At 43.6% G+C, this 18,159-nt stretch overlaps 1 protein-coding gene across 1 annotated transcript in view; it reads left to right on the top strand.

The window, feature by feature from the left end:
- LOC147197771 (RNA-binding protein Musashi homolog 2-like) overlaps window positions 1–17,440 on the top strand; it is an 81,881-nt gene extending 64,441 nt beyond the window's left edge. Inside the window, exons 8-10 of the mRNA XM_086126143.1 lie at window positions 15,294–15,376; window positions 16,763–16,877; window positions 17,226–17,440. Of these exons, the coding sequence (XP_085982269.1) occupies window positions 15,294–15,376; window positions 16,763–16,877; window positions 17,226–17,332 (305 nt within the window). The 3' untranslated portion in view covers window positions 17,333–17,440. The remainder of the gene's footprint in view (window positions 1–15,293; window positions 15,377–16,762; window positions 16,878–17,225) is intronic.
- Window positions 17,441–18,159: the final 719 nt, after the last annotated feature.

Below are 18,159 nucleotides of genomic sequence, written 5' to 3'. Positions count from 1 at the left end.
GACCACCTAAAGTTGCTGCCTCTCATTCTGCTGTGTGGGTTTGCTGACAATACGGCACCATTCCAACATCTGACCATAGCCTCCCCCAATCCTATGTGCCCGGAGACCTTCCATCAGCCAAGTACATCTTCGTCCATCATGACATCCATCAGAGCCTGCTGCAGCCCCCCAACAAAGGGCCCTTCCTGATGCCGGAGGAAGGGTCTAACAGCTTACTGATGGACATTGGAGGTAAACCAGAGAAAATCACGATGGACCACCGAAAGTGGACATCATGTGGACATCAATGTCAAGTCAAGTCAAGTCAAGTCAACAGTATTTATAGAGCACTTTCAAACAGCCATCGCTGCATACAAAGTGCTGTACATGGAGCAATTTAACATGCACAATAAACAGTAAGACAAATCGGTAATAAAGGCGGTAGAAAGCACCAAACAGTAAAACCAAGAACAAATCTAAGTCATGCTGAGTCGAATGCCAAAGAATACAAGTGAGTTTTGAGGAGGGTTTTGAAGATGAGCAGCGAGGAGGCTTGCCGAATGTTCAGTGGGAGGTCATTCCAGAGAGAGGGACCAGCAACAGAAAAGGCTCGATCCCCTCTGAGCCTCAGTTTAGTTCTTGGTACTTCTAATAAAGTCTGGTCCACAGACCTGAGGCGCTGGGCAGGTGTGTAGGGGCGAATGAGCTCAGAGAGGTAAGGTGGCGCGAGATTATTCAAAGATTTGAAAACAAATAAGAGGATCTTGAAAATAACTCTAAAATGTATGGGGAGCCAGTGAAGGGATGCCAGAGTAGGAGTTATGTGCTCCCTCTTACGAGTACCAGTCAAGAGGCGAGCAGCGGCATTCTGGACCAGCTGAAGGCGCTTAATGGAGGACTGGCTGACTCCAAAGTAAAGGGCATTGCAGTAATCGAGCCGGGATGTGACAAAGGCATGAATTACTGTCTCAAAGTGTTCATGTGAGAGGAGAGGTTTTATTTTGGCCAGCTGTCTAAGGTGAAAGAAGCTGGATTTAACAACGGCACCAATTTGCCGATCAAGTTTGAAATCACTGTCCAGTTTAAGGCCCAAGTTTGAGACTGTTGACTTAAGATAAGGAGACAGGGGGCCCAGGTCTACAGGATGGGATGTACAAGGGCCACTGGGACCAAACAATATCACCTCTGTCTTCTTTTCATTGAATTTCAAGAAATTTTGTGCCATCCAGGTTTTGATTTCTTCCAGACAGGATAGGAGTGGCCTTAATGAGAAGGCGTCTTTCTTGCTCAGTGGGACATAGATCTGGCAGTCATCTGCATAGCAGTGGAAGGGAATACCATGTTTCCTTAAGATGGAACCCAATGGGAGCAGATAAAGCGAGAACAGCAGAGGAGAGAACCTCTCGGGAGAACCTCCTGAAAGAAGTGCAGGGGAAGAGAGTCGCAAGGGGAGCCAGATGGCTTCGTCTGGCGAACTACATCCTCCAAAAGCGTCAAGGACACAGTTTCAAAAGAATTTAGCACAGCTGAACATGGAACATGGACAGAGGGGTCAAATGCGGTATTTGAGACCGGAGTCCTAGCTGGAGAGACCTTATCAATGAAAAACTGAAGGAATCTGTTGCACATCTCGGGTGAAGAATCCGAGCAAGTAGGCAGAGGGGGTTTGAGTACAGAATCTATCGTTTTAAATAGTGCGGGTGGGTTGTGACGGTTAGCTTGAATAAGGTCCGACAGATATTCTCTTTTGGCCTCTTTTACTGTGAGCTGGTAGTTACGCCAGCAGTCTTTCCAAATGCAATTTGTCTTTTTTCCACTTGCGTTCGGCTTTGCGACACCCCTGCCTAGCTGCGCGGGTAATGTCGTTAAACCATGGCTCGGGTTTAGGTTTTGGGAGCACAGTTTTTGAAGGAGCCACCAAATCCAGGATGGCACGGCATGATGAGTTGAACCAAGAGGTGAGTTTCTCTGTGTTAGACGAGGGTACGCAAAGGTTATTAAAGGCATCAGAGAAACGACTAGCAGTGCGAGGGTTAAAAATTCGGCGTTTACAACTAGGAGCGGCAGATTTCACAGCAGCATGCGATAAGGCTACGTCAAATAAAACTGCCATGTGATCAGAAATCCCATTTCCAAGGACTTCCAGATTTGACACCGGTAGACCATAAGCAAGGACAAGGTCTAAAATATGTCCTTGTTCATGTGTCGGGCTGGTCACATACTGCACGAAATTAAAAGAGTCGATAGGGAAGAAGTCCTTTGCTAGTGGTTTTTCCGGACAACACACATGGATATTAAAATCCCCCATTAGGAGGATATGATCATATCTCAGCCTGATTTCCGCAAGAAAGGTTGAAAAGTCGCTTAAAAAGTCTTTGTTGTATTTAGGAGGACGGTAAATGACAGCACAGAGCACCGGGAAAACACGACCGACCTCAAAGAAGGTTGCTTCAAAGCTGGTGGCCGATGTGGTGAATGTGCACGTTTACATTTGAAATTGTTCTTAAAGATGCTCACCGTTCCTCCACCACGGCCTGATGTCCTCGGGGTATCGAGGAAACCACAGTCAGGTGGCAACAATTCAAGCAAAGCGTTGTACTCACCAGTACCTGCCCAAGTCTCCGTCAGACACAGGAAATCCAAGTCATTGGAAAGGAAATACTCCCTCAGAATATGGGTCTTGTTCGTCAGCGACCGGGCGTGTAACAACGCGATCCTTGTGGGAGTAGCAACGGGAGGGATTGCCTCTTCCGATCGCCGAGCCCGGGGGAATTCCCTCAAAAGCTTTCGCTGGATTCCTCCCCGAGAAAGGCGTGGAGGGTAGAAATGCCGTGGCGCGATGGGAGAGCCAACGACTGTTAGCAAGCACGAGGCGACGGGGTCGAGGGCACACCACGCCGGAGCGATCGAAGTGTGTCTCAGATCCCGTTTTAGCTTCACGAGCTGACCGCTACGTTTGCCGCGGCGGCGCTTCTGTGAAGGGGGCGAGCGAACGAGGAAGAGATTAGCCGGCAGGTTAGCCAAGAACGGAGGTAGCGTCTTTTCACCACCGTCTTGCCAAAACGCGGCCGAATCTCCGACGTGTTGTTGAATCAATAACAACGATCGGCGATCATAAACCAACCGAGACGCTGTTAGGGAGGTAACAAGCATTGCGAAAAGTAAAAAAACCCGAAATGGCAGGAGCGTCGCCGAACACACTGGCGCACAAGCGGCCATCTTGGGCAATGTGCTAGTGGAGTGGGCCCTGCCGCCACGGCGACGGCAGCCCCTGTCTGCGGTCTACGGACCAGCCCCTTCTCCGGACCCACCACTGGCCTCTGGTCCTCTTACTTCAAATTGCACTCATTTTGGCTGCTTGCCGCCCTCCTCAGCATTGACAGGTTTTTTTGTTTGTTTTTTTGACATTGTTCATGTTTACCTGTTCAATGATGGACTTTTGTTATGGTGAATTCTGGGGGTTGTGTGTTGACCCGCAAGAGATAGACATTCCTGTACCTCTAAGAGAGAGGTGGGACTATGACGCTTTTTTGGATCAAAGGGATGATAGAGATCAAAGGATTGAATGGAAGTAGTTTCTTGGTTGCTATGCGAAGTAGTTTTGTATCCATGTCTCGTCATTTTCCGCATCTTTCCACATTTTGTAGCCATGCACTTGGAAACTTTGTTATATTTTGATTTAGATTTTTTTATTTACGTATGTAATTATTATTATTTTTTAAAAGAGATATTTAGAGGTGGGGCGGCACGGTGATTGTCTGGTTAGCACCTCCACCTCACAGTACAGAGGTGCAATTCCGGCTTCTGCCTTTCTGTGTGGAGTTTACGTGTTCTCCCCATGCATGCTTGTGTTTTCTCCAGGTACTCTAGTTTCCTCCCACATTCCAAAAACATGCATGACAGGTTAATGTGAGGGTCGTCAACCTGCGTAAGTGCCCAATACGTCGATCGCAATCAACCAAGAGCCAGCAGACTGGTCCCAAGTCGACCACGAGTGGTTGGAGGAGAAAATGGGGGTAAAAAAAAAAAAGATTTGTGTGTTTGTGTCTTATGGGGTTTTTTTTGTGTTCGGGCGCTCCGGCTGTTGCTCGTCGTGGCGTGCATGCATATGTGCGCGAGTGCATTGTCGTGTGTGTGTGTGTGTGTGTGTGTGTGTGTGTGTGTGTGTGTGTGTGTGTGTGTGTGTGTGTGTGTGTGTGTGTGTGTGTGTGTGTGTGTGTGTGTGTTAGAGCTAAGATCGGGACAAAAAAAATCGAGCCCGACCCCGCCCGCGGGTATTAAAGCCCGACCCGGCCCGAGCACGACCAATTAATTTGATATGCAGGCTCGAGCCCGAAGCAAACCCGAAATTTCATATCTTATTTGTGAGGACTCGCGAGGAAGAGGGGTGATTTATGATAACAAATTAAAGCCTGTCTTTAACAAAATCTAAGTTAAACAAGACTGTAGAAACATTTACGTCTTTTATATTTCTGTTTCTGCAGAGGGTACATTAACCGACAAATTTCCATCATTGACGGATTTTTGTTAAGAGTTGAAGGAAAAATTGAAGGCCGTCCGTCATTTTGACGGGTTGAAAATTGGTCCATTAACCACAGCAGCAGTACATCCTTAAGAATCTAGCGCGGCACTTTATGAGAGAGAAGCAGAGTGACAAAGAAGAAGAATGATGGGTGGATAATAGGCAGAGACACGAAGGAGTTCTTTGAATTGTCGTTGCAAGAGTTTAGTACAGTACGTGTTGTGATGAGGCGACTTCTGGTTTTTTTTGCGAACCACGGTCTCTCATGGCCAAAACTATTCACGGCCTCGAAACGCCTCAGCGTCACAGTGATATTTTTTTCAAAAAAGTCAGCGAGAGAGAGGCCCGGCCCGGCCCGACCCGACCCGAAGCAATGATTGACAATTTAGGCCCGAGCTCGGGCTCGGGCTTTCGATCTTACCTCGAGTGTGTGTGCGTGTGTGCGTGTGTGTGTGTGTGCGTGTGTGGCTCTTTGCAGTAACACAGTAAAAATATTGGCTCTGACTCTCTGACTGGTCGGCCACCCCTACAGTAACGGATCGATCTTGGGAGGCTGGTTGATCGAAAAATAGATCTTTGGTCAAAAAGGTTGGGCACACTGCTCTCCAGGATGCATTGCAAGGGGAAAAAAACATTTAATCATGAAGGCTCATTGTTTATTTGTTGCCAACGTATTCATTTTGATAGGCTAATTTAGCGAATATAGATACATACCACACGTGTTGCCTTCGTAGTCAGGCTTTTAATTTTTTGCAGCTCCAGACATATTTGTTTTTTGTTTTCTTGGTCCAATATGGCTCTTTCAACATTTTCGGTTAATGGAACACTCTAAATTGTCCTTCGGTGTGATTGTGAGTGTGAATGGGTTTTTGTCCATACGTGCCTCGTGATTGGCTGTCAACCCTGTCAGGGTGTACCTCACCTACTGCCTGAAGAGGGCTGGGATAGACTCCAGCATGCCTGCAAACCTCGTGAGGTTAAGCGGATTAGAAAATGGATGAATGGATATTAGAGGTACGTGAGATGCATTTGTCATGAAAATCTAATTCACATTATTTATGCCATTCCTCATTAAATATGGAAAACACATTTCGATGAAAATAATCTCATAAAAATGTTTCAATTAAAGAATAGTTGTGAATGTGGAGGACACCACTGCCCATGTGGGATCAAAATTGACTGTAAACATCATGTGTGCATGTCATCATAAGTATGCATGTCGCCTGAGTGCTCTTACAATGAACACATGTTAACTATTTTACTCTTACAAGACTCGAGAATGTTGAAATAGGGATGTAAACAAATACTCTACCATTAATAAGGGTGTATTAGTGCCAGAAGGAGTTTCCAGTTTTATTTACAGTGGAAAAAGAAATCTTAATGTAACTGGCTGGTGACATTCCTTCCAGAACACATTGTGTTAAACCTTAATTAAAAGCTCAGTTTTATCTTGTCTACCTTGTCTATGTGTCGGGTGCACAACACAATTTTAGTGGACATCAAGGAGACACCAGTTTGTTTCTTGGTCGTAATGTTCTTCCAAATCTCATTGGCTGTACTTAAAGACGAAGGGCCGCTGCATACTGTGACCCTGTACAGTGAAACTCCTCTACAATGAAATCATGTTTGCAGTAAGAAATTTTTCACAACAGGGGGTTTTTCACTGTAGCAAATTTAACCTCAGATGTAAACACACACACACACACACAAACAAATGTGTACATGCACACGCACAAACGTATGTGTACTCTTTATTTTTATTCCAATAGTGCATAAGTATGAGCACACACTTATTTGACACTTCATATAGTCACTGTAGAAAGAAAAAAAAGGGAAAGCAATTGCGAAATTTACGATCTGCATTCACTTTCACTTCCATCAATTTCTTGGATAATGTATTTTATTTTGCATCCTCCTTCTTTCATTTTGATCACTTTTGCCCTCTCTTCCAGCGTCAGAGCGCTTGTCTTAGCTGCTTGACATCCAAAGGTCCGTTTTGAAGCCATTTTAGCAATGCAACGTTCATGCTGCGTCTGAATCTAACAATAACAAATACTTCCTAGACTCAGTGGCTTTTCTTTCCACCATCTCACTGTCTCTAACTCGACCTCCCCTCGATCGCCACCCAAGACAGCGTTGCTCAGCTGACGTCATGCAATGAACCAGCCACGGGACGCTTCGAAGTCCTCGGTGGCCATAATTAGCGTGATGGAACTCGCCTTCTCTCTAATTAGCGCTCCGGTTAACATAAGGTTTTTAGCATGATAAGAAGTAAAGCATTCCAGGAAACGTTTGTTTATTTGACTGTCCGTCGAGCCACAAACAATTTACTCTGAGCAGCTAATCGGATGCATTCCACTCTATCTTCCATGGATCTAGCTTCAGTATCTACACACATAGATAATGAGGCCCCTCTTGGCCAATCGGAGACCAGGATGATGCTCGGTAAGCCAATGGCAGAGCAGCTATGAGTATGTTGCGTTCGGGAAACTCGGAGCCGTGTAAACCAGTGTGGTGGTTGCTGTTGCCAATTCCAAACGAGGCAGTAGAGGTCGCTGTTGGATTAGACTTTGTTGTAGTGAATCCCTTGGTGAGGAAAGAGCAGAGAAAAAGATTTCGTATAACGCAACAGGGGTTTTTTTCGTTGTATGGGGGGCAGGAGAATGGGAATTGTGTTAATGCATGAAGATTTTTTCACATAAGGGGGTATTTTCGCCCATGTAGGTTTCGTCTTGAGGAGTTTCACTGTATTGGGTTCTGACTTGCTGCCATAAAAAGATAGTGTCAAGTCGAGGAAGGTGCAGGGTGCCTCACTTTCAATATTTTCAGTGTGCAATGTGCACTTGCGCTCTCCTTAAAATATGTGCACCCCTGTCCATATGACTGTTATCTGCAACAGTGTTCCGACTGAACGAAAGTTGAGCGTTTCTGACACTGCAATTTCATATGCATACAGTATATGAAATTCGCTTCGATCAACAGGAGGCACGGGCGATGTGTTTGCCCCAATGTGAGGGGAGTCGCAACAGCTTGAATATGTGAACTTTTTTGCCACATTAAGTGGAACAAGCCTTATAACAGCTCTACCTCTCCTCCTTACTCACTATCCCCCTCAGTGTGCCAACAGCTAGGTAGGACAGTGAAATTGATGAACCGTTATGTGTGAGTGACCTACATAAAAGCATGTGGATGGGTTCCTCTTCCACGCCTGAACTAAAGCTGTGCCATGATTGCAAGATTCAACAGAACAGGAATCCACAATCAGTTTTCATACTGTCAGTGCAACGATAATCGCAGGAAAGCCATCAAGCCACTGTAATATGTTCCCCAAAAGATTGTGTATCAGAGTTTTATAGATAGACCACTGACCCTGATCTGCTGCAGAACTATCTGCTCTCTTGTGGATGGGACATATTTTCAAACCCATTGGGTTTGTGTTAGGAACAACGGCTATAGCACATGACTATTGACCTTAATTGATGAACTGGTTAGGTAACAGTGTGTGAGGTCCGATGCACCTCACATATTGTTACCTAACCACCAAACCACAAGTCTGTCTCTTATAATTCTCCCGAGCTTCAAGATGTCACCATGGCCAAATGTAGTACACTGGAATTCCACCAAAACACCATTTACTACATACAGTACGTCAATAATTCTGTTTGCTGCCCTGCCAGTTCACCTTATAAAATAATCGTATGTATTGCATTACCCTGTTGCCAGAAAACAAGTTCACAATATCTTTGCTTCTTTTGCTTGCCAAAGTGAGATGTGTCGACATGTTTAACCCCGAATGGCAAGTAGTTGTTCCACCTTGTGTGGTATATGGTGTTTGATATTCACGGGACACAGTTTGAGCGTTCAAATAATTACTGGAAGAGATTTGATCAGCCTTGACAAGTGTAATCAAATATTTGTTTGTCTTTGGCAAGATCCCCACTCATAGTTTGTGTGCTAGCAATCAGCAGCTTCACAATTGATATTCAAGAGTATGAATACTAAGCTAGCGAGCAATAAATCCATGGAGGCAGAGAGATAAGACCATCCACAAGTCTTCAGTGTCTCATCTGTCACACACCTAGATTGCTATTAAAGTGGTCTACGAGCATTGCCATCATCTAATTAGAGAAGACTCTCAAACTGTCTGTCTTCTCTGCCAGCCACCTTTATCTATCTTCTTTCTGTTTACCTCTCAGTCATCTTGTCTTCCTCTCACTCTCCCCCTGTCCTCCGAATGTTAATTTGTTGATCCAGAGAAAAGACTCCCATGGCTTTTTGGATTGATATGTCTATTTCAAGTCCAAACTGTCTTGATGTCAACGTAAATAAATGTGTCAGTTAGGGCTGGGGCGAGAGGGTAGGGCTGGGGCGCTGTTGACATAAGCTTGGGCTGTTGCTTGTCAGGGGAGGGAATTCTTCGAAGACCACCTTGATTGCCACAAAATGCATTTCAAGGAAGCAGCACAGTCTGTGCACACTGAAGTGGGCACTCCTACAGCTGGGGGCTGAGGTCACTTAGGTGAAAGGGTCCCGGACGTGGACAGGATCCTCAAGGAGTTTCTCCATGTGCCGTCTTGGGTGACATGCCTCGGCAACATTGGGTTAATGTAATGAAATGGAATAATGTCAAACTATTTGAGATCTGCTTTTCAACTTGATGTTTACATAATTCATCTGGGCAGCCAGAGTAAGCCTCTCCAACAATCTAGAACACAGCTAAAATGAATTCACGTTTTAAAAGTTGTATTCTTCAGGTCACAGCCTCTCCTCCTTGTTATCTACATAAGCTCATCAACTCCATCCATCCATCCATCCATCTTCTACCGCTTATCCTGGGCCGGGTCGCGGGGGCAACAGCTTTAGCAGGGAAGCCCAGACTTCCCTCTCCCTAGCTATTTCTTCCAGCTCTCCCCGGGGGATCCCGAGGCGTTCCCAGGCCAGCTGGGTGACATAGTCACTCCAGCGTGTCCTGGGTCTTCCTCTGGGTCTCCTCCCGGTGGGACATGCCCGGAACACCTCACCAGGGAGGCGTTCAGGAGGCATCCGAATCAGATGCCCAAGCCACCTCATCTGGCTCCTCTCGATGTGGAGGAGAAGCGGCTCGACTCTGAGCCCCTCCCGGATGACCGAGCTTCTCCCCTTATCTCTAAGGGAGAGCCCGGACACCCTGCGGAGAAAACTCATTTCGGCCGCTTGTATCCGGGATCTCGTTCTTTCGGTCACGACCCATAGCTCGTGACCATAGATGAGGGTTGGAACGTAGATCGACCGGTAAATTGAGAGCTTCGCCCTTTGGCTCAGCTCCTTCTTCACCACGACAGACCGATACAACGTCCGCATCACAGCAGACGCTGCACCGATCCGCCTCTCGATCTCTCGCTCCCTCCTGCCCTCACTCGTGAACAAGACCCCAAGATACTTTACTCCGTTAAACATATTTTCCCAGCGCCTTACAATGGAGTGAGACGGCTTGCTGCCACAATTGATTCTTCTGCCCGCTCTTATTTACTTTCCGAGAAATCCTATTTTGAAAGACCTTAAGTGGCCCCTCCACATCCTTTTTTCATCAAAGAGAATGTGGAAATCAGGGCAAATCCTCACCAAATCCATCATTAGGCTCACCAGAGTAGCACTTGAACAGTTATTATACAAAGCGCTTTTTGTTTTGGGAATCGGAGCAAAGTGTTGGAATACAAAATTTAAATGTTGCTCACCAACCTTAGCATTTTATTCTATGCAGTTGTAATTTATGACATTTTCAATATCATCCTTCCTGCAGGCTGAATTTTTAACTTTCAAGGCAGTAGACAATGTTGTTTTGATTCGTGTTAATGAAGTCAATTTGGATTGCACATGGTCATTGTGACAGAATGATGGCACCAGCGGTATGCCTGATTCTATGTGCATCATTTTCATTACACACAATGACACTGGTTTGCTAAGGGTTCTTTGCAAAGGAAGGCACAAACTGTTGCAAATGTATCAACTTTGTGACTGTATTGAGCAGCTTTTCCTCACCCTTGTGACTATTTTCAAAAAAGTGACGAGTGACAAATTTTTGATATTTGACACTTCCCCCAATATAACAAACCATCTCAGAAATACAGTTTTCATTGATTACAATGGTGTACAACAGTGATGACAAAGTGTTCATGCCCAGTTTTATTTCACTGTCGCATCACAAAACACTCAAAATATGCCAGTAAAATAATATTAAGCAGTACAAAATGGAACTTTTGAATTTGTTATAACTTAAGATGATGGCTCCATTGTGATTGTTTGAAAATTGGAATAATTTGGGGGGGGGGGCATACATGTATTGCTAAATAAATACATGAAGAATTCATTGACAAAATTTTCTCGATGAGAAGCGCAGGCAGTGGGGAGCCTACTTGCCCCTCGGTGACTTTTGCTGCTGGGTACACCCTAGATCCTTGGAGGAAGCGGAGAATGGTGTGCCTGTCAACACTGTCCGTTGAGGATGTGGATGACATCTACATTATCGGCCTTCCGATAACAGGTATGCTGCTGCTTGTCGTTAGCAGTTTCCTGATCTATCGCAAAATTCAATCGACGGGAGCGGCTCTATTGGAAGTGAAGAGGCTGCCGGTCTAAGGATGGCATTGTGCGGATGTCCAACACTCAGACTCTGACTGTGCTCAACCACAAACTGTTGCGGTTTTGGAGCGTCTCTGCAAGATGGTCAAGAACTTGGAGAAACTGGAATCCGTGCTCAAATATTGACAGAAATCACGGATTTGGCTGATCGACGCCACTAAAGAGACATAAGCCACGGACTCAAGGCTGTCTTAAATTCTTGGGCAGCCTGCTACCAAAACAACATCTGCTATCTCGACCTTCCCCTGATGAAAGTATGCACGGAAGCTAGTCCCCCACCATCACCCCCTCCTTCATACACTCCCTTGTATCACCGTCTTCATTGTTTATGTCTTGTGACCTGTTGTAACTGTCATATGCTTGTGCAGGAGTTTTTTTGCCTAACTCAAATTATCCTCAAAATGAGGATAGTTTGCGCGTGTTTTTTTTCTCCCTCTCTCCCTCCCTTGTGGTTTCTTTCTGACTTCCGGGTTGAGTGAACGCTGGCATGTTAGGCTGCCGCTGCTCAACCCGTATTGTTTTTTTTTTTTGTTTGTTTTTGTAAAGTGTCCTTGGGTGTCTTGAAAGGCGCTTATAAATAAAATGTATTATTATTATTATCTATATCACGTACCGTGCATGTCATTCACCCCGGATTGAGCTGGAGCACACCACAGTTGACTGGAGTGGTCGCCAGTCAATCACAGGTCAACCCGATATCAATGATAGATACTTATGAGTGGAAACTTCTAATGAACCTGTTTCTTAAAAAATAAAAAAATAAATAAAACAAAATAAACAGGTGGCCCAGTGGTCGAGTGGTTAGTGCGTCGACCTGACAGTGCAGAGGTGCTCCGGCCTTTCTGTGTGGAGTTTGCATGTTCTCTCCTTGTGAGAATAAGCGGATCGGAAAATGGATGCATAAAATAAACAAAATGACAACATCACTGTAATTATTGGAGCAGCGAAAGATTTTGAAGGAATACTTAAAGAAACCTTTACGACAATGACAAACTCGTCTCAAAATACAACCACTGTGCTGTACAACTAAAACACATTGTGGGAAATATATGATAATTTCTTGTCATTGAAAAAACCATCTTGTTTGTTTTATAAAATAATTTGATAGACAGCAGCTGACATGTTTCCGCATCTGCATATAAATTGAAAAGTTCATTAGGCACAGGTGGTTGAAGGAATGGGAACAAAAAATGAGTTGGAAAAAAAAAAGGGCAGAAAATGATCAATGTGTGGGAACATTTCTGACTGAAATGCGCACCAGTGACATATAATTAATGTCCGGAGGTTCCCTACCCCTGCTCTAAATTATCCCTAGGAGTGTGACTGTGAGTGTGAATGTGAATGGTGCTTTGTCTTTGTGTGCCCTGAGATTGGCTGGCAACAAGTTCAAAGACGCATTTGAACTGGTTGAACCCCGCCTACTGCCCGAAGAAAGCACGCCTGTGGCCTTCGTCTTGGATAATCGATGGATTGATGGATGGATTTTAGAAGTCTGTTAAAAAAAAATCTATTCAATTTATGGTTTTAGTTCAACAAAGGATTTTAGATGTTTTTGTAGATTAACTGAAAACATCTATATTGTGGTATTTCATTATTCTGATGTACAATGCAGTTTGGGGTGGAACGGTTCACAAAATTCACGGTTTGGAACGGTTTGTGGTTCTGTGTTCACGGTTTTTGATACGATATGCGTTGACTCCTAGAAAAAAATATATATTTCTTGTCATTAAAAGGGAAAGTTATATTCACACCATTTAACCCTGGAGAACCCACGGGGTCAAATTTGGCCCCTATGAATTCTGCTACTCAAATGCTACCCTTAAATCCCAAAGGGTCAAATTTGGCCCTAATCCTAAATTAGGATTAAAGCATTAAATATTTGAATAAACATACTGTATATTTTGGTGTTCAGTGAACATATAGCAGTCATTTAATGTAAAATTCATCATTTTCCAAAGAAGAAAAAGGTACTTGGGTTCTCCAGGGTTAAATTGTGGTTATTATTTTGGTTTTCTACCTCTGCCAGTGGCATACAGTGGAAGGCATCACAAATAACTTCTCTTCAGTTGGATGGCAAAAGGTGTGTCCATCTGTTGCCATTCATACAACAGAATAATTCATGCTTCCCTGCAAATAATTCAGCTTTGTGTTCAGCTGTACAAGCCTAGATTTCATTTTGAGTAAGTACTTTTTTATTCCAGGATGCCAAATCGCGGGGGTTGGGGGGTGTTGAATGGTTTGAGGTTTTCCTTCCGCAAAATATGCCTTGGCTCCACAGGTTGGAAAACTATGATGCTCTCCTCAACAACAGCTCAGACTACTAAATAAATCTTATACGATGCACATTGATAAAGATGTGTCATAATGTGTATTATTAGTCCCTGCCTGATGATAATTGTTTCTGAATGAGCTCAGCTCATGATGAGGTACGTAACTTCTTCATCTCTTCATTCACGGGACATGAACACACACAATTGTCATCACCATCTTACTGGATTTCAAATAAAACAAGCAAGTTGTGCTTTTAATTGTACGTTTTCATTTTTAGTTTGAGAGGATGTACGGTATATCCAAATCTGGTCACCGCTGTAAGAATTCTAACAGTTAATCAGTCATGTTTCCCCGGTTTTTTAACGTCAGAGATTGGCTGGCTGCATGCTAGCATTGAATGTCCAAGTTGTAAACCAAACTTCAGTGAGAAACAAAAGGCCTCCATCATGAAGATAGCGATTTCCAGCATATTGTCATTCCAACATGTCTGTTTTATCCACCAGAGATCTTGCGTTGGATATATTCCTACTCAGGAAACTGAGGTCTTTTGGGGTTCAGGGGTCACTCCTTAAGACTTTCTATAACTCGGTGGTGGCCTCGGCCATCCATTATGGCATTGTCTGCTGGTCAGGCAGCATCTCGGCCAGGGATAGAAAGAGACTGGAGCGACTGGTCAGGAAGGCCAGTTCTGTCAAGAGCTGCTCCCTCGACACTCTGGAGGAGGTGGGCAACAGGAGGATGCTAACTAAGCTAAAAGCTATGATGGACAGTCCCTCCCACCCCCTCCAGCCCGCCCTGACAGCACTCGGTAGCTCCTTCAGCCAGAGACTGTTACACCCGCGCTGCAAGAAGGAGAGATACCGCCGCTCGTTCCTACCGACTGCTGTCAGGCTGCTGAATAAAAAAAAAATAATAATAATAATAATAATAATTAAATGATGAGAAAAACAATTGTAAATAGCACTGCGGCTTATCCATTTTGTATTTATATTGCACTTATTTGAACGGTGTTTGTTTTTTTCTTCTTTCTACCCACAATCTTGCTGCTGTAGACTGTAAATTTCCCCAGTGTGGGACAAATAAAGGATATCTTAAAGATTCAGGAGCAATGGCTTACAATGTTGGCATTGGCGTCATAATGAATCAACCAGAGCATCCTCCGAAGTAAAAAAAAACACCCTCTGAGGCAGGTCCCGCCCCTGTGCAATATGATTAGATGATTGGCTGCCGTCTTGGGTTACCACTCATGGGGGAGGGGGGGGGGGACGCAGGTGTATCATGTTAGGACCGACAGGAAAGGAATCGCATCCAACCGAAATTGTTGAACCGACCGGTTTTGAAAGTTTACGGGAAAAAAAAATCCAGTCCTTGTTTTCTTTTAATAAATTGATTTCCACCTCGTACTTTGAGAACACCACCAGAAGAATCCAAGACTTGGAGACAGAAATTGCCGCCAAGCTCGTTGTTATTCCAAGATAGGCGTGTGTCTATGTTAGTGCCAATTTGGTATGTCTCATCCAGGAGTGTCTGGCACGCCAAGGTGGGCATTTAGAGCAAATTTTGGAAAGGCAATAAACTCTAAACCGCATGGACTGAAGGCCTCTATTTTTGAGGATTACATTGTATTCTAATCAAATTAATTTGTTGAATAAATACAGCAATTATATCATCAGTTGTAGAAATGACAGGCACTGATGTGGCTTCTAATCATTTTTGGTCATCCAGTGTATACCACAGAGTGAAAGATAAATTTCCCCTTGAGGAAAGAAAAAAAAAGAACTTATTGCGGGACAGGAGATTCCATCTAGCACCGCGTTATGAGTCGACAGTTTTATTGGACAGTTTTGACACTTTGCTCATGTTTGTCTTGTTCGTCTTGCTACCCCACTGTCTCTCTACACAGGTTTTGGATTTGTCACATTTGAAAATGAAGATCTGGCGGAAAAAGTCTGTGACATCCATTTTCACGAAATAAATAATAAAATGGTGAGTTGATGTACTTGGTGTGATTCATCTATACCATGGCAGCAAATTGATCTCACAGTACAAGCTGAGTCACACACAGAATCGCTATGCTTCTGTGGTATATTGCAAGTGTTTGCCATTCACAGAAGGCATTTCTGATCAACCAAAAAACGATTGTGAATGTGTAAACACTGATGCAAATTAGTGCAAAACAATGGGGAGTTTTGTCACATAAACCATCGGATATCCGATGGTTTTGCAAAAGTGTTTTTACAAAGTATTAACACAGGGGTGCCGGATAATTTTGCACGACCAGCTTTCAGTATTTTATTTCTAAAAAGACGTTTAAAGCATGGTATGAATTTCGTTCCACTTCACAATTGTGTCTCACTTCATATTGATCCTTCACCCCTAAAATAATTTTATGTCTTTATGTTTGAAGCCTAAAACGTAGCAACATGTTAAGAGGTTCAAGGGAGACGAATATCCTCGCAGGCCACTGTAGTTTGAAATTCCTTTTGTGGGCAAGAGTTGGTCAGTTTAGTTTTTCAAACCCCTCTTTATCTTCTTGCGATTAAAATGTCACCTCTTTGCTGGCACAGCTTTCCCTCCTGAAAGCATGACTTCTATATTCCCTACTCGAGGGGTAGGGAACGCCGGTTCCTCGTGAGCCATACCCCGCCTGTTTTAGATCTCTCCCTACTCCAACACACCTGTTTCATTCGATCATAATCCATCATAATCATTTCAGGATTCCACAGAGCTTGCTGATGAGCTACTCGTTTTAATCAGGTGTGTTGAAGTAGAGAGAGCTATAGAATAGGCAGGAGATATACTGTATATCTCGAGGAACCAGAGTTCCTTGCCCTAATCCTTTAAATTTGTGATGGTTAGCTTGCCGTCTTTATCCGTATGAAGCCCTAATGCTGTGATGATGACAAAATGAGAATTTTAACTCTCAAGTCAAATGGGTCTACGCAAAAGCCTTCTTCTTCTTTGGTCACTGTTCTTTAGCAGTTAGAAGAGCAAATCGTTGGTTCCAGTCCAGGTTACATTGGAGCAATAGCAAACCTAAAAGCGATACTGTACAATCATTCATAAACACAACATTCTGTCTGAATTTTTTAGAATGTTTGCTGTTTTTTTCTTTTCATTGGGTGTTTCAAACATTGTAAATAAGCACTTCTTTGGCCTTACTGTATTTATATGGGCCAATTTTGTTCATGAATGTTCAAAGTTGAGCATTTCACATTTATTCATGCTGTGTTTCATATAAGAAAAAAACTGACAGAGGCTCTCAGAACTTCCTAAATAATACATATTTGGGGACAATTTTACTTTCCAAAGCTTTTATTTCCCATTTTTATCTTTACAATGCCATCATCCTTCATGGTCTATGCTTCACAGGTAGAATGCAAAAAAGCCCAACCAAAAGAAGTCATGTACCCACCAGGAACACGGGGTCGAGCCAGAGGTCTACCATCTACAATGGATGCCTTCATGATTGGTATGGGCATGTTGAGTAAGTAAAGTGTTTAGTTTCAGTGTGGCATACATACATGTTTTTTGGGCATGTACCGGTATTTACTTCTTCAAACCCCAGCATGAACAATATCACTCGTCGCTAGCAAAGGAAACATGTTTAACTCTGGGACTTTTGTCTTTTACACTGCCCTGACATTTGAATTGTGCCGCTTGGAAGCAAAACCTTTGGAATTGTCTACTCGAAGCATGTCATGTGAATCTAGCCTTAGTCGCAACACCAGACTACACTTGATTTAAATGTTTGAATGGCGTATCGAGCATTTTATATTGAGACACTAGTATTTTAAAATGAAATTTTGAATCAGGATGTTTTTTTCTTGTTTAGGTTATCCCAATATCATAGCCACATATGGAAGAGGATACAGCAGTTTTGCACCAAGTTATAGTTACCAATTCCCAGGTAAGTTCTCTTTTTACGTACCCGAAAAATAGATGATGAAGAAATAGATGTAGAAATCACCGTCATGTGAGCTAACACCAGTGCCGACCTCACAATACACACACGCACACACACACACACACACACACACGCGCGTGCATGCAGCTTTTATCCATTTTAGGACTGACCACCAGAACCTCTGAATTCCAGCATTTTTTGCCATGGTTGATCACCGATACTGTTTGTTCCATATCAGGGGTAGGGAACTCCGGTTCCTCTAGAGCAGGGGTCGGGAACCTTTTTGGCTGAGAGAGCCATAAACACTACATATTTTTAAATGTAATTCTGTGAGAGCCATACAATATGTTTAAAACTAAAAATACAAATAATGTGTACATTTTATGTAATTTCAACACTTTTAAAGTCCAATAAGACTCTGAATGATTTTTAACAACATTGTTATGCTGATGCTAATCAATGATGAATATTTCTTACCATTAATGTGACTTCTGGTGCTGCATGGTTTTGCTGATGGCTTTGTAGTCTGGTTGATACTTGGTGAGGTTAAGCTTCTTGCAGGCATTGAGACTTCCATCCGTTAAACGTGATTGTAGGTTGGTCTTAATGTTCTTTAGATGTGAGAAAGACTGCTCACGTGCATAGGTAGAGCCAAACATTGTCAGTACAGCAATACTCACACACTGCAGTGTGTGGTATGTGACGGGAAGCGCGTTCCAAGTTTTGACAATCAGCTGGTCTGCGGGTTGAAGTTTTTTCATTTCTGCCCACTTGTGTTGGCTTGCCAACTCTGCTTGCTGTCGTTCAAGTCTTTCCAAATCTTCATTCAGTGACTTGAACTTATTCACCCACATGTCTGAGG

This window comes from Hippocampus guttulatus, chromosome 12 (assembly GCF_054856545.1).
Source record: "Hippocampus guttulatus isolate MCC_2025c chromosome 12, RoL_Hgut_1.0, whole genome shotgun sequence".
In the NCBI taxonomy this organism is placed as follows: domain Eukaryota; kingdom Metazoa; phylum Chordata; class Actinopteri; order Syngnathiformes; family Syngnathidae; genus Hippocampus; species Hippocampus guttulatus.
The sequence above is the reverse complement of the archived record's forward strand: the minus strand, read 5'-3'. Positions and strand labels throughout refer to the sequence as shown.